Genomic DNA, 17,144 nt, shown 5'->3' with positions numbered 1-17,144 from the left:
TCGCTGCACAGCCCGCCGGTTCCCCTCCGCTGCGGGCGCCCCACGCGCCTCCCGGCCACGCGCTCCTAGCCCCGCCCGCGTGCGGCGGACGCACGGCCGCGAGCGCGCGCCCTCCCCGCGCCCCCGCGGCGGACGCACGGCCACGAGCGCGCGTGCGCCCCTCCGAACGTCCCCGGGAGCCGCGCCAGAGCGAGCGCTGGGGCCGGGCGCGCAGGAGTGAAAAGGAGGCGGCGGCCGCGGCTGCGAGCAACAGATCCGGGAGCCGCGAGCAGACGCGTTCTGCTGTTGGTCGATTTTTTTTTTTTAACTTCAAAAATATTATTAAATTAGAAAATCTTGGATTTTTAAATGGCGCTGGCCCCGGGTCAGCGGGCGGTTTTCTTTGCTTCAAGATGGGCTTTGCCGTTTCCGTCGTGGGCACCAGTGGTGGCCTGATTGTCAGTCTTCTCCGGGCATTTTTAAGGCAAGGAGCCGAGCGCTGCATGTAGGCGAATCACGCTGCAGCGCGGTTTGGCTTTTAAAATTATTATTTGGGGCAGTGAACAGCCGATCTCGGGCACTTCGCCCTCTTTGCAGAAGAGGCTGCGAGTCGGAGGTGGGTCGCTCGGAGGGTGGAATTGTTCGCGGGTGAGCGAGCCCCGGCCCCGCGCACAGTCCAGGCGGCCCCGAGTGTGTGTCCTCACCCTGCCGGCGCCGGGAAAATGGAGGCTGTGATTGAGAAGGAATGCAGCGCGCTCGGAGGCCTCTTCCAGACCATCATCAGCGACATGAAGGTAGGACGCCGGGGGCGCGGCTGCGGTGCGGGCGGCCGCGCAGTGACCTCGCCGCGGAGCTTCGCCTCCGCCCCGGGCCGTCCGCCCGGCCCTTGCTTACGCGGTGGCCGCCGGCCACCTGCGGGAGCGCTCTGGCCGGGTGTCACCTGCTCACCCGCGGCGCCGCTCCGGGCACTGCTGGGTCACCGAGCTGGGCGGCTTCCCTGGGGGTGTCTGATGCCCCCTGCCCTCTCCACGCTTATTGTCCCAGGGGGCGGTAACATCTCGTTTCCCTGGGGGCGCAGGGCCCCGGCCCCAAGTTTTCCATTGTCTGTCGCTGGACCGAGCGTCTGCGACCCGCGGAGGCTGGGTGCCTGGGCAGACACCTGATTCCTCCGAGTACGGGGTGGGGGCACCTGGTGCGGTGGTGGGGAGGGATATAAGGGCTCTGCCCGGCCGCGGGAACTAGCCCCCACCCCCCACCCGCGTCCCCGGCCGGATAGGTTTGCCTCTCCCTCCTGGGCTTTCAGGTTCACCCTGGTGGGGGGGGGGTGGTGGTGCGGAATCTGAGCAAATTAGGTATTAATTAGGCTGTTCCATAGCTGGTGAGGGTATGCATGCCTTCCCTCAACCCTCCCCAGGGGCGCGAAGCAGAAGTTCCCAGAGTAGCCTTGCTGGGGACCTTCCTTCTGGCTGAGCCTCCTAGCCTGAAGGCAAGATTGGAGCCCCCTAAACAACTGTATTTTTACCCCCTCCGCCCCCCCCCCAACACAGACTCCCGGTTTTCTCTTGGAAGGATTGTGTAGATATTGTGTGTGTGTCTGTGTGTGTCGGTGTGCGCGCGCGCGGGCACGTGTGTGTGTATTGGGGGCGGGGAACAACACCCTGGCTTTTTCCTGCAAAGGGTGGGACTGGGGATAACCTGATCCTTGGATGTGGATTTTCTGGTGCATAGAGATAGACCAGGGCCCTGTGTTACTCATCCAAAGGAAATATAACCAGCCGTGCGAGCTGCCTGGAGGTGGGAATTGGGGGCGGTGGGGGGATTTTTTTTTTCTTGTGTATTTAGGGAGCTTCTCTTTGGCTCTGGCCCAGCCCCAGTTTGCCTCAACAGATCCGGGGAGGTGGTGTTTAATTAAAAGCTCGGCTTCCAAAACGAGTAGGCAGGTTTGGAAGGCTGTGCAGCCGGTGGGTGTGGACAGCCCCTCTTCAGCCGCTGCCTGGGCGTCTGGAGGAGCTTCTGTCTGATGAAGTGTAAGGTTTGGAGAGGGTTTGGCCTGGGAGATGGACTTTGCAAAGGAATGCTCAGCTGTCATGGCCTGCTTCCCCTTTTTAGAACCAACTGCCATCTCCTCAAGGGTGAACTTTCCCAAGGTGCCTCCATCACAGTCTTGTCCATCCTTCTACAGAGGCAGTTTTTTTTTGTTTGCTTGTTTCTGGTTTTTGTTTTTGTCAGAAATTGACATTCATGTAGCATTATCTTACCCGAGACCCTGCTTGTCCAGGAATGCCTTTAATCCAGCCACTTGGAATTAGGTGGATTATTCCCTGTTCAAAGACAGCCTCTTTCATTCCCTTGCCCTCAATCCACATGGATTTATTGAAGTGCTCTTTTGAGACAAAGATTGGTGTCCCTGCCTTGGACTCTGGGGGGAGGGGGGGGTCTTGTTAACTTAAATTCTATACGCCTTATAATCAAAGATTTAGTTTGAGGCACGTGTGTATTTTGATCACCAGGGGAAGAATTTGAGATGGGTTGGTAAAGCTGTGGGTGTTTTTTTTGGAGAAGAGAAATGCATGTTTCCTAGTCCTTCAGTAGTAACAAGGACCCAGTGACCTAAAAGTTCTGCCCACTGCAGTCCCAGCGTGTTCACATCTTGAGTTTTTTTCTCTCTTTGTTCCTTAATACATAATCTGTCCAGTCTTGGTTCTTTGTATTTATTGGCTTCAACCCTGAGCCATTCAAAAGGTAGCTCACCACAGGATGGGCCCCTTGTTTTCCACCTGCCTCCCATGGCTGCCTTTAGCATTCTGGCCAGAGGGATTTGTGGGTGCTAAGGTGGCATGCTTTTCCCTCTGCGAGATTCCAGTTAAAAATAAAGATTTATTTAATGCCCCTTCGGGGCTGGATCTATAGTTTGTGGTTCCTGACTTTTTTCTCTTTGAATTTAGTAGGGTTTGTTCAGCATCCTGTGGGAAGGCATTTATTTTAAGGTTGTTTGTTTTGTTTTGGCAAAGATTGTAAAAGCAAGCTTGAGTTGAAGACTAAAACTTGCCTTGGGGTCTGCAGAATTCCAGACTTTTTGGGAGTAGAGATAAGGAAAAAGAGAGGAGTTGACTTATTTCCAAGATTGTTTATGCATAAGATAATTGTTGAATATTTTCATGGAGTTTTCCTCTTAAAAGACTTTATGGATAGGATAGGAGTGACATTTTAAAAAGGAATTAAAACATTTGGGCACATAGGATAAGCAACGTGTAGTATGCATAATGCTTGAAGTCACCAGCAATTAAAGTCAGTCTTTCATATCTGAAATCAGGTGGCTTTCTAATGACCTGTTTATCCTTGTTTTCCTCTTTTTTGAACTGCCATGATGGGTTTCTAATGTCTTTGGTCCCCTTTCTCTTTGCTTTGAAGGACAAGTGTATATGTTGGAAACCCATTTGGAATCCCATCTTGAGAAAATTTTTAGGTTATTTTCCCAGAAGGAATGTTACACTGGGGTGAGGAAAGGGTAAGGAATTTTTTTTTTTTTTTTAAGCAGCATTTGATTCTCCAAAATGTACAGCAACACAGGAAGGGAGTCAATTTCCTCTTTGGAGGAGAGGAAAAAAAAAAAAACAACAACAAAAAATGGAATAATTTCAAGGCCTAACACCATATATCTTCTAAAACCAAAAAAAAAACCCTCAAGACATTGAGAAGCTAGAGAGGAAACTTTCTCCTTTTTTCTGATGATCCTTCATCTGGCTCAATCCTCAGTGTTTTATCCTTTTCAGGGGAAGGGTGCGGAAGTAACCCTCACTCGTCTTCCATCGGGATCCAGCAGCAGCTGTTAAATAACTTATTGATTCCTTGACGAGAGGAAACCTTGTGTTTTTTTTTCCTCCTGTCTTCCACCCCACTGTGGAGGTGGTCACTAATGATGGTGGTGTGCAAAATCGCTTACTGGCTGCCTTTCCGCCCGTCCACATAAATCAAGTTGTCTGATGTGAGCTGGTCCCAAAGGAAAGAGGAGATGAGATTCATGTGGCTGGAGGCAAGGGCTTGTTGCTCATATATCTGGGGGAACTATAGCATGGAAGTGACTCTATGGAAGGCCAGTTGACTGGCTTCTGATGCTTGACAACATTTAGACATTAAAGAGGGTCTAGAATCTTTTTTGTAGTTTCTAGCCAAATGCCAAGAAAAACAGGCTACGTACAACAAATAGCAGATATGAGCCATTACTTATTTATTGAGCTATAACTGACATTTGACATTATATTAGTTTAAGGTATACAACATAGGGATTTGATGCTGTGGTAGTTTAAAAAAAAAATATATATATATATATATATTTTTTTTTATTTAGGTAACTGAACCAGCCATAGAATTTGGTGGTGTTTCGGGTGCTTTTAAGACCAGGAGATTGGCCAAACTCGAGAGCAGGTCACTTTGTGGCTATCTTGCTTCTTTTAATAATTAACTTAGTTGTGTGTGTGTGTGTGTGTGTGTGTGTGTGTGTGTGTGTGTGTGTGTTAAAGCTGGATCCTAAAACCAAATATTTTCCTCAGCTTTGTTGCTCAAGAATCAGTTTGTCGGGAGCTGAATTGGGCCTGGTGCAGGGAGAACTTTGTACTAGGTTCGAGAGTGTGTTGGGGGTTATGTAATGAGACTGGGGGGTGAAGAACACCCGACCACACCTTGAATTCCCTACCCTACGTCCCCCTGTGGACAGGGGTGTCCTGTTACCAGCACCTGCACCGAGCAGAATAGGGGCCTTGTTCAGTTCCTCTCCACTGCCCCCACCTCTGTTTGTACCAGTATCCTCTCTCCGAGGTTCTGCCTTAAAATTAGAGCTGCTAAAGGAGCTTCTTGAATTCCATGGAAATCTTTTGTGGTTCGAAGGCATGACATGGTATTTTCCCTTACTTATCATAGATCAAGAATGCGGGTATTGGGTCCAGCACTGGATAATGATTTCAGGGTTGTTTCCCCCCCCGCCCTGCCGCTTTGGCTTCAGGGTACCTGTCAGACAAGAGGCCCCCTTCCTTGGTGTTTATCGAGGGCCTGCTATGTGGAAGGCCTTTTGCTGGGCAACGAGGAGCCAGAGAGCCACTGAGGCAGGTCCTTGGAGAGCAGCTTGTCCTGTGGGTCATGAGTAGATAACGTGAGTGTAATACGGTGGCCACGAAGGAAGGGCCTCAGTCAGTCCTTGAAGGACTTGCCTTTGACTCTTCAAAAAAAAAAATAATAATAAAAATATTTTCTCTAGGAAGATACTGAAAACCCAGCCAAGGCCTCTAAGAGCAGCCAGGTGCTCTGAAGGGAGGCTGGCTTCCTTGTAAATGGTGACACACAAAAGCAGGACAAGCAAAACCCTTGTAAAGTACAGATGGGCCTCATGTTGGCTTTTCTCTTCACAAATGGCTGTGTTTGCCCAGGATTTTACAGCTTCCTCAGTTTGGGCCTGTGAGAGAAGGTGAAGTGAAGATATCATAAAATCTGCAGCAGGAAACCGCCCAGAATGGGTGGCTGTTCAAAGATTTAGGGCCTGTTCTATCTGGATCAATCTGTTTGGTTTTTTAGGTGCAGATCTCATCCAGATTTAGAAAGAAGTTTGTTTGTTTGTTTTGGTTTCGGTTTTTTTTGGTCTTAGCTTGGATGTTTCTCTGGGAAAATCCCTTATACATCATATTTCGCCAAATTGTTTAGAACTTGTTGCTTGATGCCGTGAACCTTTATGTTCTGAATTTCTGCAGTTAGCGATGCCCTGAACAAAGAGAGAAGGTCAATCCTAGGTCATGGTTTGAATGGAAGATGAGCTGAGTTTGAGTTTTGCCCGGTTCAGCTATCAGTCAGTTCTTATGAGAGTAACTCATAATTCTATAGTATTTATTGAGCATCAGCAAGGTTGCAAAGTTGATGCTATGATTCAGCAAGTAAAGATACCGAATTCCCAGTTAAATCTGAATTTCAGGTAAACAGTCAGCAACTTTTTAGTGGACGTATGTCCTGTGCAAACTCTGTCTTCTCAGCTACTGACTGACCTCTTGTGCATTGAAATGCTCTTTTGAAGCCAGGAAAAGGGAAAAAGCTAAAATGATATCTGTCAATATGGCCAGTTCATTTGAGGTTGTTAAAATGTTTGGAGGATGAAAAGGTTGAAACTATTGATCTATTAGATGCTTTATCTGTAATTTTCATCTAGGCTTTTCCAGTCTTCCCGGGGATGGGTGAGAGCTGGCAAGATTCCTTCTGCAGGAGACCGTTTAGGTGTTCAAATTGGGTATGGAAAAATGAGATCATTCCAAGTTCACCATTACTTCTCGGAACTGCCTTCAGGACACTTTCCCCTGAAACCCACACCTCCACAAAAACAAAGAAATACTTCTCCCCTAACCAAACAAAAGCCAAAGGCAGATTTAGCTGCCTAGGACATCAGACAAGAAGTATCTGGGGCTCCTTAGAGGGAACTGACGGATGCCTTAAGCAGTTTAACTCCGATTTGCAGATTGTACTGCTGATACGGCTTTATTAAGTAGCAAACCAGAGAGGCAAGTGGAGTAAATTAATTGGCTGAGCGTTGAGGAAGCCTGTTGTATTTGATTGCCCAGGTTCTCCCTTGAATTAGTTGGAGATTGCGGAAGGTTTCCTCTGAGTATCTGAAACACAGACACACACAACCCCCCAAAAGCAAAACTAAACCCACCCAGCTTAGATTCCAGACCAGCCCACCCATTGGCAGTGTTTCCCTTCTCTTAGCCCAAGGAGGACCCTGGCATGGGGCTGTGTCGTCTCAGCTGCTTCCTTTTTTTTAAGATGCTCTCACACGCCACCTGGTACACACGGTAGGTGCTGAGTGTTCGTTGCATATGGTGAACGTGGAGCAGGAAGGGACTTGTGAGAGGCTGCTATGTGCCAGGCATTGCGCTGAGTGCTTGGTGGGCATGGATTCTTGCTATCCTCACATCAACCCCACTTTACAGATGGGAAAACTGAGGCTTGAAGAGAGGCAGTGACTTACCTAAGGCCGTGGTGAGGTGGATTGGTCTTCAGACCTTGACCCATTTGATCCTAAAGCTGGAGCTCTTTAGAACGTGCTGAAGGTGGTGGTGGGGGGGTTTATTGCTAAAGGACAGCATACGGAACACTTTCCTGAGTACTACAGGAGGCTCGAGGAAGGAATCAGGGTCCTATCTCTGTGCCTCTAGCCCAGAGCCAACCTGGAGGTGTGAACTTGAGCTCAGATGGTGTGAGGACTGCTGTAGGGCCGGCCGCTCCCATCTGGCTGTCACTTTTGTGGAAGTCATTTAATTTATGATCTATTGATATGTTGTGGCTTCCTGCCCTCTCCCACTCACCAGTCTTCTCTAACAGACAACCTGGCATTCTCCTTTCCTCTTCTGGGTGTGCAGAGGGGAAAGAAGCCTTTGGGCCAGGCTCTGGCCTGTCACCCTTGGCTCCTGTCCTTGTCCTCATGCAAAGTGTCTGCAGTCTTCTTCTCCATAACTGGCCAGAGGGCCATATTTATATGTACAGGGAACCCATCGGTCCCTGAGACTGGACGACTATACAAGCCTGGCAACCCTTTCTAATTACAGGAGTTAAATAAGTTCACCCAAAGTTCAAATGAGGCCTCAAAAAGAACTCCTTACCTTGAACTCATTTTGTGTCCAGCCCTGGAACTTCCTTGTAAAAGAGCTTTCTGTATTTAATTATGTCCCGGTAGCCCTCTGGTTTGGTTGAGTCTGTAGAGCCATTTCAGGTCTGTGTTTGGAGAAGTTGATGGGATCGCCAAAAAAACTCCTTCCTGTGCTGATTCTTGGCATATACAGCCTTGGTCGTAGTTTCTAAGTGGTTTTTCTTTTCCTGTCTAGTTTAAGTGGGTGAAAAAAAAAAAAATCAATTGAGTGCCTTTGAGCTGTGTGTCTTTTTATTTGCTTTCTTCTCCTTGAAGAATTTGGGCAGCAGTAAAATCTGAGTTTGCTCAGCATCAGTGGCCTCCCGAGTCCTGGAGGTGGACGGCAGGCTTTGCCTGGAACTCCCTTCCCCGCCACCCCCCCCCCCCCCCCCACAGGACGGGTCTCAAGGGGGCTGGAGGATTGGGTCTGTCCAGAGAAGGAGGTTCTGGGCAGGTGTGCCCCTTTTGGTAGAATGGGCCTGGTTACAGGCACAAGAGCATCGGATTCCCTGCCAGCCTTACCACACTGGTACCTGGACCCTATTTCCTGGAAGCTGTCATTCAGTGCTTCTGGGGTACATCTTGGACATTCAGTTTTTTTTTGTAAAGTACCCCCAGGTAATTCTAATGTGTAGTCAGGTTGAGAACCACTGAGTTACAAACAGTTTCAGCATCCTTAAAAGTATTTTTCTCAACGTTACCGAAGTCTGAGTAAAAGCATGTTTAGATGTTTGCACAACAACGTGAATATACTTAACACTATTGAACTGGACACTTAAGAGTGGCCAAGAGGGTAGATTGTATGTTATATGTATTTTGCCATGATTAAAAATAAAAATAGGGGCACCTGGGTGGTTCAGTTGGATAACCTTCTGACTTCGGCTCAGGTTATGATCTCACAGTTTGTGGGTTCGAGCCCCGCGTCGGGCTCTGTGCTGACAGCTCAGAGCTTGGATCCTGCTTCGGATTCTGTGTCTCCCTCCCTCTCTGCCCCTCTCCCGCTTGCGCCTTGGCTGTCTCTCAAAAGTAAATAAACATTAAAAAAATAATAAAATAAAACAAAAATTTATGGTGAAACAACATTAAAGTGAATAATTGAAATAGAAAAATAGAAAAAGCATCTTTAGCATTCTTAACAATTTCAAATATACAGTAGCCCTGTCCAAAATAATTTTCTTTTTTTAAAAAAATGTTTATTTTTGAGAGGGGGCGAAGGGGCAGAGAGAGAGAGGGACAGAGGATCCAAAGCATGCTCTGTGCTGACAGCAGAGAGCCCGATGTGGGGCTCGAACTCATGAACTGTGAGATCATGACTTGAGCCAAAGTTGGATGCTTAACCGACTGAGCCACCCAGGTGCCCCTCCAATATGGTTTTCTACAATAATGGAAATTGTCAAATGTTAGCCAGTAGCACATCTGACTGTTGAGCACTTGAAGTATGGCTACTGTGACCTAGGAACTGATTTTTAAGTTTTACTCAGTTTCAATTTTTTCAAAATGCCCTATGTGACTAACAACTACCATATTGGACAGTACAGATCTGTATATAACATACCATCTAAGTAAAAATAGTGAGCTTCCTGCACACCTCTGTTTCCTTCTGGTTCCTTCATTGCCTCTAAAGCCCTCCTGAAGAAATTCTAGAGCTACTGTTGACCTTAGAGTCAAAGAGATCTGGTTTTCACTCCTGTGGGCAATTTGCTTAATCTCTCAGCCTCCTTTTCCTCTTCTGTAAGTGGGTCTAAGAAAGTACCCACCTTAGACGACTCCGAAATGAGACCTTGCTTGTGAAGCACTCCACACTGTGCCCCGTGTGCTGGCCCTCGAATGTTCGCTGCTATTACTCTCCAGCTTACAGATGTGAAAATGGACATTCCCAAACTCTTTAAATCAGTATAGTAATTCTCTCTACCTCACTTCTTAGGGCAAATGCTACCCCACCCTTGACCTGGCTGTTATTTAGAATTTGCAGTGAAGTTGCAAGAGGTGGAGTTTTTTGGTTTTTTTTTTTTTCATGCTAAGTAAATGACTCCTGAGTTCATTTATAACCTCATCTGCCTCAGCTGAGCCTATCTGCAGTTCTCTATTTGCACACTCACTGTATATCAAGGGAGGGGAGGGCTGGGTGCCTGGCTGAGGTCCTCAGGGCATTTAATGCTTATATTTAAAAAAAAAAAAAAAAAAAGTCTTGGCCGAGATGTGATATTAAGGGGAGAGGAGTTGCTTCATAAGGCCCATCTTTTTCTGTCTTCATTGTTTGAATTCTCGCTTCTTTTTCTGGAATGACCACCCGAAAAGTGGCCTCATTTGCCTCTAGCCTGCCCTGTAGCAGCAGCTTTGCACTGATCTTCTTTTCCTTTCTAGGACTTGGCCATATTGGGGTTCTTCCTACCTGCTGAAAGGGGCTCACCTGCCTTAGCCTGGATTCAAGGACGCCTGCAGTTTGGCCCTAGCCCAGTGCTCTGCTGCAGGCCGAGTGCTCCCCATCCCGGAGTCCCTGGCTTCTTGGAGCACATCCCATGCCTCTCACACTTGCCATTTGTCCGGCTTGCACAGTGCAATGCAGACTCTCTCTATTGTTGTCTGTTGAAATCTTTCTCATCCTTCAAGGCCCTGCTACAAAGTTATCTCCTTTCTGGGCCCTCTTTTTTCCACCAAGCCAGATAGCCTTAGGCATTCTTCACATTCTGTGTTGATTCCATCTAGTATTTGTGGCATTCGACCTTAAGCGGTTGCCCTTGGGCTTTGAAGCCTGGCTCTGCCACTTCGTAGCTAAATTACTCTGGGCAAGTTGCTCAACCTCCCTGAGACTTGATTTTCGTATCTGTGAAATGGGGGAAATAATACTTCCCTCTGAAAGTTGTAGAGGTTTACATGAGAAAGTATATGGAAAGGGCATAGCATGAAATAAATGCTAAACAAAATGCTCTTGTGTAGCTCTTGTCTGAGCTACCCTGGTAGTTTCTTTTTTTTTTTCCACTTTGATATGCAATAGAGACAATATATGCTTTTCAATTCTCAACATAACGAGTAATTTGAGAGAACATGGTACATGTATTCAACAGATATCATGATGTGGCTGTTATGTGCCAGGCGCTGCTGGGGGCAGAGATACACCTGTGAACAAGACAGATAAAGTCCTTGCCCTAAAGTTGTTTTGTCTAGAAGAGGAGCAGACAAACAGCAGGATCTTGGGGAGGGCCTCTGATTTTCATTTGGAGCCAGAGGACAGGGTCAGGGAAGGCTTTGGTACAAGTGACACCTAAACTGAGAACTATGTTTTATTCTGCTATTTAATAAGCCTTTATGTGGCACAACCAGGCACTATTCTAGTGCTTTACAGACAGACTCTTACTCCTCCCAGCAACCCAGGTACTTCCTGTATATCCACAGTGAGGTAGTTACTGCTATAACTCCCATTTTACAGATGGAGAAAGTGAGGTGCAGAGAGGTTAAACCGTTTGCCCACCTCATACAGCTAGGGTGAGGTAAGGCTGGGATTTGAGCCCATGCAGTCCCAGGGTCTGTGCTCGTCTACCACCGTGGGCTCTCACAGCATGGTGTTTGAGACTTTCCTTTTCAGGTTCTGTAATGGGTGTGTTTCATTGATGTCTTTGTTGATTGCCCTATCTATACCTTTAGGACTCACGATGAACCAGATGAAGCATAACAATCTAGGCTCTTCTCTGAAGTGCTTCAAGGAGCTCCAGGGGCCTCTCTCTATTTAAAGCAGAGTTTGACCCAGCCAACGTGATATTGTTGGGTGGTTGACTCACCCCACGGGTGCCTCTGATTTGTCAGTAGACGGAAGTAGGTGGGGGGCAGGCAGGGTGTGAGACCTAAGGCTCTGATGCAGCCGTCGAAGGTGACAACCACAGGACACACGTTTGTTCTACTGAGGAACCCCCCCCCCTCCATCGGGGTCGTCCCAGTAACGGCTCTGCACCCCACATGACTGAGTGCAAAACAGGAAGGGGGGATATTTGCAGTAGGAGGCTGGAAATGCTTCGAGATTAGTTTCCAGGGAGACCTCAGCTTCACTTCTGAGGCCTGGCTTGCTTGAGCCCAGCTCCTGCAGCTGAGCACGGAGTCATTAAGGAAGTCTTTGAGTTTGGTTTAATGGTTGTGCTTTGTTTTGAAGTGATTGTTTACTGAACCTTCAAAGCCAGCTCTCCAGCAGGATGTGATCTCGGGCCTGAATAATTGGATGAGGCACCCCAATAGGAAGCAAGTAGTGGGGAGCAGAGCCAGGAGTAGCTAGCTGGTGGCCAAGCCTTTGGCATCTGAGCGCTCCGAGGCTCCGCAAACTGCTGCTGGAGGGACTGAGGTCGTCTTGCAGCCAGGAGTCGACCTGAAGCAAGGGTCCCTTGGAACCTGGCCTCTTTGATGTTGTGTTGGCCTTAATTAGGGACACCCTAATTAAGTCACTAAGGAGGAAGCTTATTTCTAAAAAAAAAAAAAAAAAAAAAAAAATTAGCAAATGTTTTGAGAGCATTTCATGAGGGATTACTTCTCAAAGATTATGCAAGCAATATAAAGTTAATGGAAGAAAAACTAAGAAATTTCAGTTAAGTAAAAAATAGAACTCGCCCATAACCACTTGATTACAAAGTGGGTTATGTACGCATGTTTTAGACAAAGGTTCACGTGGCCTACGCTGTGCCAGAAATTTCTTTTTTCACTTAGCTTTGCACTTACGCTGTCTTTCCGTGTCTGTAATTATGAGCCATGTCAGTTTTAATGTTGTGTGGTGTTCCACTGTTTTGTTTGTGTAACAGTTGATTTATTCAATTGACCTGTATCTGAGGGCTGACTGTATGCCAAGTTCTGTGTTAAGTGCTGGGGACACAGCAGTAAATAACGTGGACACAAGTCCCTGTCTCTTGGACATTCTAGGGGAGTGGGGACAGACAAACTGAATAAGTTAGTCCTTTTGTATATTAGAATGGGGAAATATAGAGCAGGGGCGATGTTGTTGTTTTTAAATTAGGTAGCTAGGGAAGGTCTCACGGAAAAGGTGACCTTTGAGCCACACCGTATTACGTACGTGGCTCTCCGAGGAAGAATGTTCCAGGTCAGGGGGAGTGTGTGCAAAGGCTTTGAGATGGGTGCCAGTTCCATGTGTTCCGTACGGATTCGTGTTTAGGCTGTGCCCAGTTTTTCACTCATTATAAGCAACACTGCAGTGAGTATATCCTTGAAGCTAGACGTTGATTTACGTTGACAGTTTCCCCTGAAGGATTTAGCCTGGGTCAAAGGTACGTACTTTTCAAGGCTTTTCAAACGCATCGCCCAATGCCTTTCAGAAAGCGCATATCGGTTCACATTCCCATGTGTGGGTGCTCATCACCAGGGATTATTTCTCAAGGAGCTAGACTTGAATATTGGGACTGAGAAATTGCTGAGGCCATAGCTTGCAAGGCCTCAGAGGGACTGGGCGTCTTATCTGGGGTGGTGATTCTCAAATCTTGCTGTGTGTGATTGTAGCGAGAAAGTAGGAATCTCCCCTGGGGAATGTGTTAAATGCAGGTGTCTGGGCCCCCTCCCCAGAGATTTTGGTTCTGTAGCCCCGGGTGGGGCTCAGACATCTGTAGTTTCAGCAAACATTCCTGGTGAGTCTCTGGTAGGTTGTGATTATACCAGTGGGGGGTGGTTCATGGGCCACCCTGAGCTACCTACCAAGAGCCTCGTGTGCCACCCACGAAGCTCTCCTGCTCCCCTCTCCCGTGCCCCCAAATTACACTTCCCTGGAAAGTATTCCAGGTGACCAAAATGATGCCCAAGCCTAAATGTAGCATGATCTCCTGTATTTCCTTTCCTTTGTTGTTTCTCTTTTTAAAAGTTCGTGTATTTATTTTGAGAGAAAGAGAGGGCAGGGGAGGAGCAGCTAGAGAGGGAGAGAGAGAATCCCAAGCGGGCTCTGTGGTCATCGCAGAGCCCAAAATGGGGCTCTATCTCATGAACTGCAAGATCATGACCTGAGCTGAAATCAAGAGTGGGACGCTTAACCGACTGAGCCACCCGGGCGCCCCCTTTGCTGATTGTTTCTTTTGCAGGGAAAATTTTCTCCCTTCTTTATTTCCTTCCTCTTTGCCAGGGAAACTCCCCTTTGTCCTTAAAGACCTAGGTGAGGCAGTACCCACCTCTGGAAGCTTGCATCAACCCCACCTCCTAGTGCTTTATATTTGGAGTATTGTGCCCTCTGACTGGTGGCTCACACATCAGCGTTCCTGCTAGCTAGAGTTCCTCAACGCTTTGATTCCTAATCTCTGTGTGGCCTGTACCCCACTCTGTGCCTGTGCATAGTAGGTGCTCATTAAATGTCTGAGTTAGGGTGGCTGGCATTGTACGTTGACTCCTGAAGATAGCAGTCACTGGGATTTATTGAGTTCTAAGTGCTGGTCACCATTCTAAGCACTTGCATTGTTTCCCTTATCCTCATTGCTTTCCTTGGAGGTGGGGACTAGCATGGGCATCGTTTATGGATGAAGACGGGGCAGTTCCACGTGACTAAGTAACCTAGGTCACCCAGTGAGTAGATCTGAAATCTTGCAGTCTGACTCTAGAGCCATGCTCTTTAAAAAAAAAAAAAAAATTTTTTTTTTAAATGTTTCTTTATTTAGAGGGAGAGAGAGAGCAGGGGAGGGGGAGAGAGAGAAAGAATCCCAAGCAGGCTCCACACTGCTAGCACCGAGCCCCTCGCGGGGCTCAGACTCCCGAATCGTGAAAATCATGAGCTGAGCTGAAATCGAGTCGGACACTTAACTGACTGAGCCACCCAGGCGCCCTTCTCGTGCCATGCTCTCAACCGCTACATCACACTGGTCCTTTCAGACACTGGAGTCTGGCTGCCCGTCAGGGCACTTACCCAGGCGAGGAGGAGGGCATGCAGTGGAAAGACGATGAAGAGGGTGGTGGGTGTAGAGGTATCCAACAGAGTTACTGCCTTTTTTGGTGACCTCCCCCCGGCCGGCTGTCATTCCTAGCAGCCTGGGGTGGGGGTTGGGGGTTGTGGAGGAGGCACTGTTTGGTGGAAGCTGGCAGAACACATGAAGTGTGCGCAGAGTCGTGAGGGGTGGACCTGACAAGCTGCAGAATCGGGTTTGGGATTGGGTGGAGGCAAGTCTGAGAGGGCACTTCCAGGGAGAAGTGGGTGAGGACAGGTGCGCAAACAGGAAATAATGGTGACGATACTTAAACATTTGATAGGGTGTGCGGGTCACCAAGTATTTTGTTCACTATTTCATGTGGACATTTATACACAGGAAAAACAGATGGAACAGAAGCTTTGCACTCTACGCAGTGGGACAGAGGTTGGGTGGGGGGGGGGGGTAGATGTACATGTATTATTTCGGGGAGGCGTAGATGTAGCACTTGGGTGAGAGCCTCCGGCCCCCGTGTGAGGTGGTTAGATCTTGAGTTCACAAGTGTCCGGTTGTGGAGAAAGGAGTAAGTTTTAGGTGAATATATGAAACGGTTGCATTTTATTTAATTTTATTTCATCTATTGATTTTGTGAGAGAGCGTGCATGTGAGCAGGGTAGGGGCTCAGAGAGTGGGAGAGAGAGAATCCCAAGCAGCCTCTGCACCATTCGCAGAGAGCCCGATGGGAGGCTTGAACTCATGAACTGGGAAATCATGACCCGACCCGACACAGAGAGTCTTGACTAGATGCTTAACCAACTGAACCCCCCTGGTGCCCCTGGAACAATGGCATTTTAAAAAGAAGTGGGCAGGGCCACGTGGGTGGCTCAGTTGGTTGAACGTCCGACTTCAGCTCAGGTCGTGATCTCACACTTCACGGGTTCGAGCTCCATGTCAGGCTCTGTGCTGACAGCTCGGGGCCTGGAGCCTGCTTCGAATTCTGTGTCTCCCTCTCTCTGCCCCTCCCCTGCTCATGCTCTGTCTCTCTCTCAAAAATAAGTAAACATAAAACTCTTTTTAAAAACAACTGGGCAAACTTAGGAGCACTTCACGATACAAACTGGGTGCGAGGGCAGACCTTTCCCTGACCTTAGGCGGATTACTTAACCTCTGTGCTTTATTTTCCTGTGGAAAAGGAAAAGTGTTAAATGCCTGTCTGCCAAGTGCCCACACAGGGCTGTCTTGAGAGCCCTTTGTACTCTCTCAAGTACTGTGTAAATGTGAGATGGGGTTCTTAATGATGATCATGAAATAAATATGGACTCCTAGGCGGCCTTAGGTGTCTATCTGAAATAGTAAAGGCAATATGGCGGTACAGATTGGGGGGATAAATTTGGGGAATAGGAAGGGAGAGGAGAGGGGTTCACGCATCCATTTTGCAAAAGTTAAATAATAGGACTGGAAGCCTAGTTGCAGTTCCAGAACAACCCAGGGGTGCCCACAGTAGCTTTGTCACCTTATGGCCGCCACCGTCCAGCACACCTTTCTGCATCTGCCCTGTCTAGTACCGAAGCCACTAGCCCCATGCGGCTGTTGAACACTTGAGTGAGGAGCTGAATTTTACATTTTATTTAACTGTAATGAATTTAAAGTTCCATCCAGGTGGCTAGTGGCTCTTCTGTTGGAAGGCTCAGGATAGACAAAGGAATGCCTCTTGGTAGAAAATGTAAAAAACCGATCATACTTTGAAGATACAGTTGACCTGTTTGTTTGGTTCTTCTTTTATTCCTGGTGGAGACCTACCCGTGTGTCAGAAAACAGGCATTCTGGGCTCCTAGGCATTCTGGAACCTCCTAGCGCTGGAGGAAGAAGACGCTGATGTCCTTGACTTAAGCAGGGTGTTATGGCTGCAAATGGAGAAGTTTGTGAGGGGAGGTTGGGTGGAGGAAGCCCCTTTTGTGGTTAAATCTTCCTTTTCACAGGCGTGTTTATTGTTGGTGAGCTTGGGCAAGTGGGTGAGGGTGGGCGTGTGAGGAAGTAACCATTGATTATCCCCAAGGCTGTCATCCACTTGATGGACAGGGATAATTAGTGGATTAGGCAAGCCCCAATCAGAGAATAAAAGCCCAGGAATGGTTTTTATGATGGATGGGCTTCCACAGTGCATTTCTTCTGAGGGTCTCGGGGGCCCTCGCTCTTGCAGAATGGGGTGGGGAAGGGTGGTCTGGGGGACAAAGCTGTGACAGACAGTCAGGGGCCCTGTCCTTCATCCTTCACACCCACTTCTGGAAGCTGCAGATTCCTGCCTCCTGCTTGTAGAAGCCTGGGGTCCAGAGGCACTCCTGCTCAGGTCAGAAGCTTCTTCTGGAAGCTTTGCTTTTCATTTCCTTGAAGGCTGAGCTCAACAAGGGCTGACCTAGAAGGGGAGGGGGAGGGATGCTATGGGCTGCACTGCTCAAGCTCATTCTGAGGAGGTTCCCGCAGACCTGCCCCGAGGACCTGGTGGCTGGGGAGGTGACAGCATCAGCCTTTAGAGATGCTCCAGACAGGTTCTCTGATCTGGCAGAAGCAGATCAGTCCCGGCATCCATAGAAAACCGGAAGATGTGATCAAGTTATCCATCATCATACCACTAATGACAG

At 48.1% G+C, this 17,144-nt stretch overlaps 1 protein-coding gene across 6 annotated transcripts in view; it reads left to right on the top strand.

Annotated features, from left to right (window-relative positions):
• The first annotated feature begins 205 nt into the window (after positions 1–205).
• The window catches only part of MTSS1 (MTSS I-BAR domain containing 1), a 165,889-nt gene continuing 148,950 nt past the window's right edge, over positions 206–17,144 (top strand). For 2 of the 6 annotated variants that reach the window (XM_047074157.1, XM_047074159.1), the window contains exon 1: positions 206–773. In XM_047074157.1, coding sequence (XP_046930113.1) covers positions 702–773 — 72 coding nt within the window. In that variant the 5' untranslated portion in view covers positions 206–701. The remainder of the gene's footprint in view (positions 774–17,144) is intronic. The other 4 variants (XM_047074158.1, XM_047074161.1, XM_047074163.1 and 1 more) reach the window with 4 other exon arrangements.

This window comes from Lynx rufus, unplaced genomic scaffold (genome assembly GCF_022079265.1).
Source record: "Lynx rufus isolate CCGP_SWC_20201006 ecotype Redwood Valley unplaced genomic scaffold, mLynRuf1.p SCAF_12, whole genome shotgun sequence".
NCBI classification, from domain to species: Eukaryota; Metazoa; Chordata; class Mammalia; order Carnivora; family Felidae; genus Lynx; species Lynx rufus.
The sequence above is the reverse complement of the archived record's forward strand: the minus strand, read 5'-3'. Positions and strand labels throughout refer to the sequence as shown.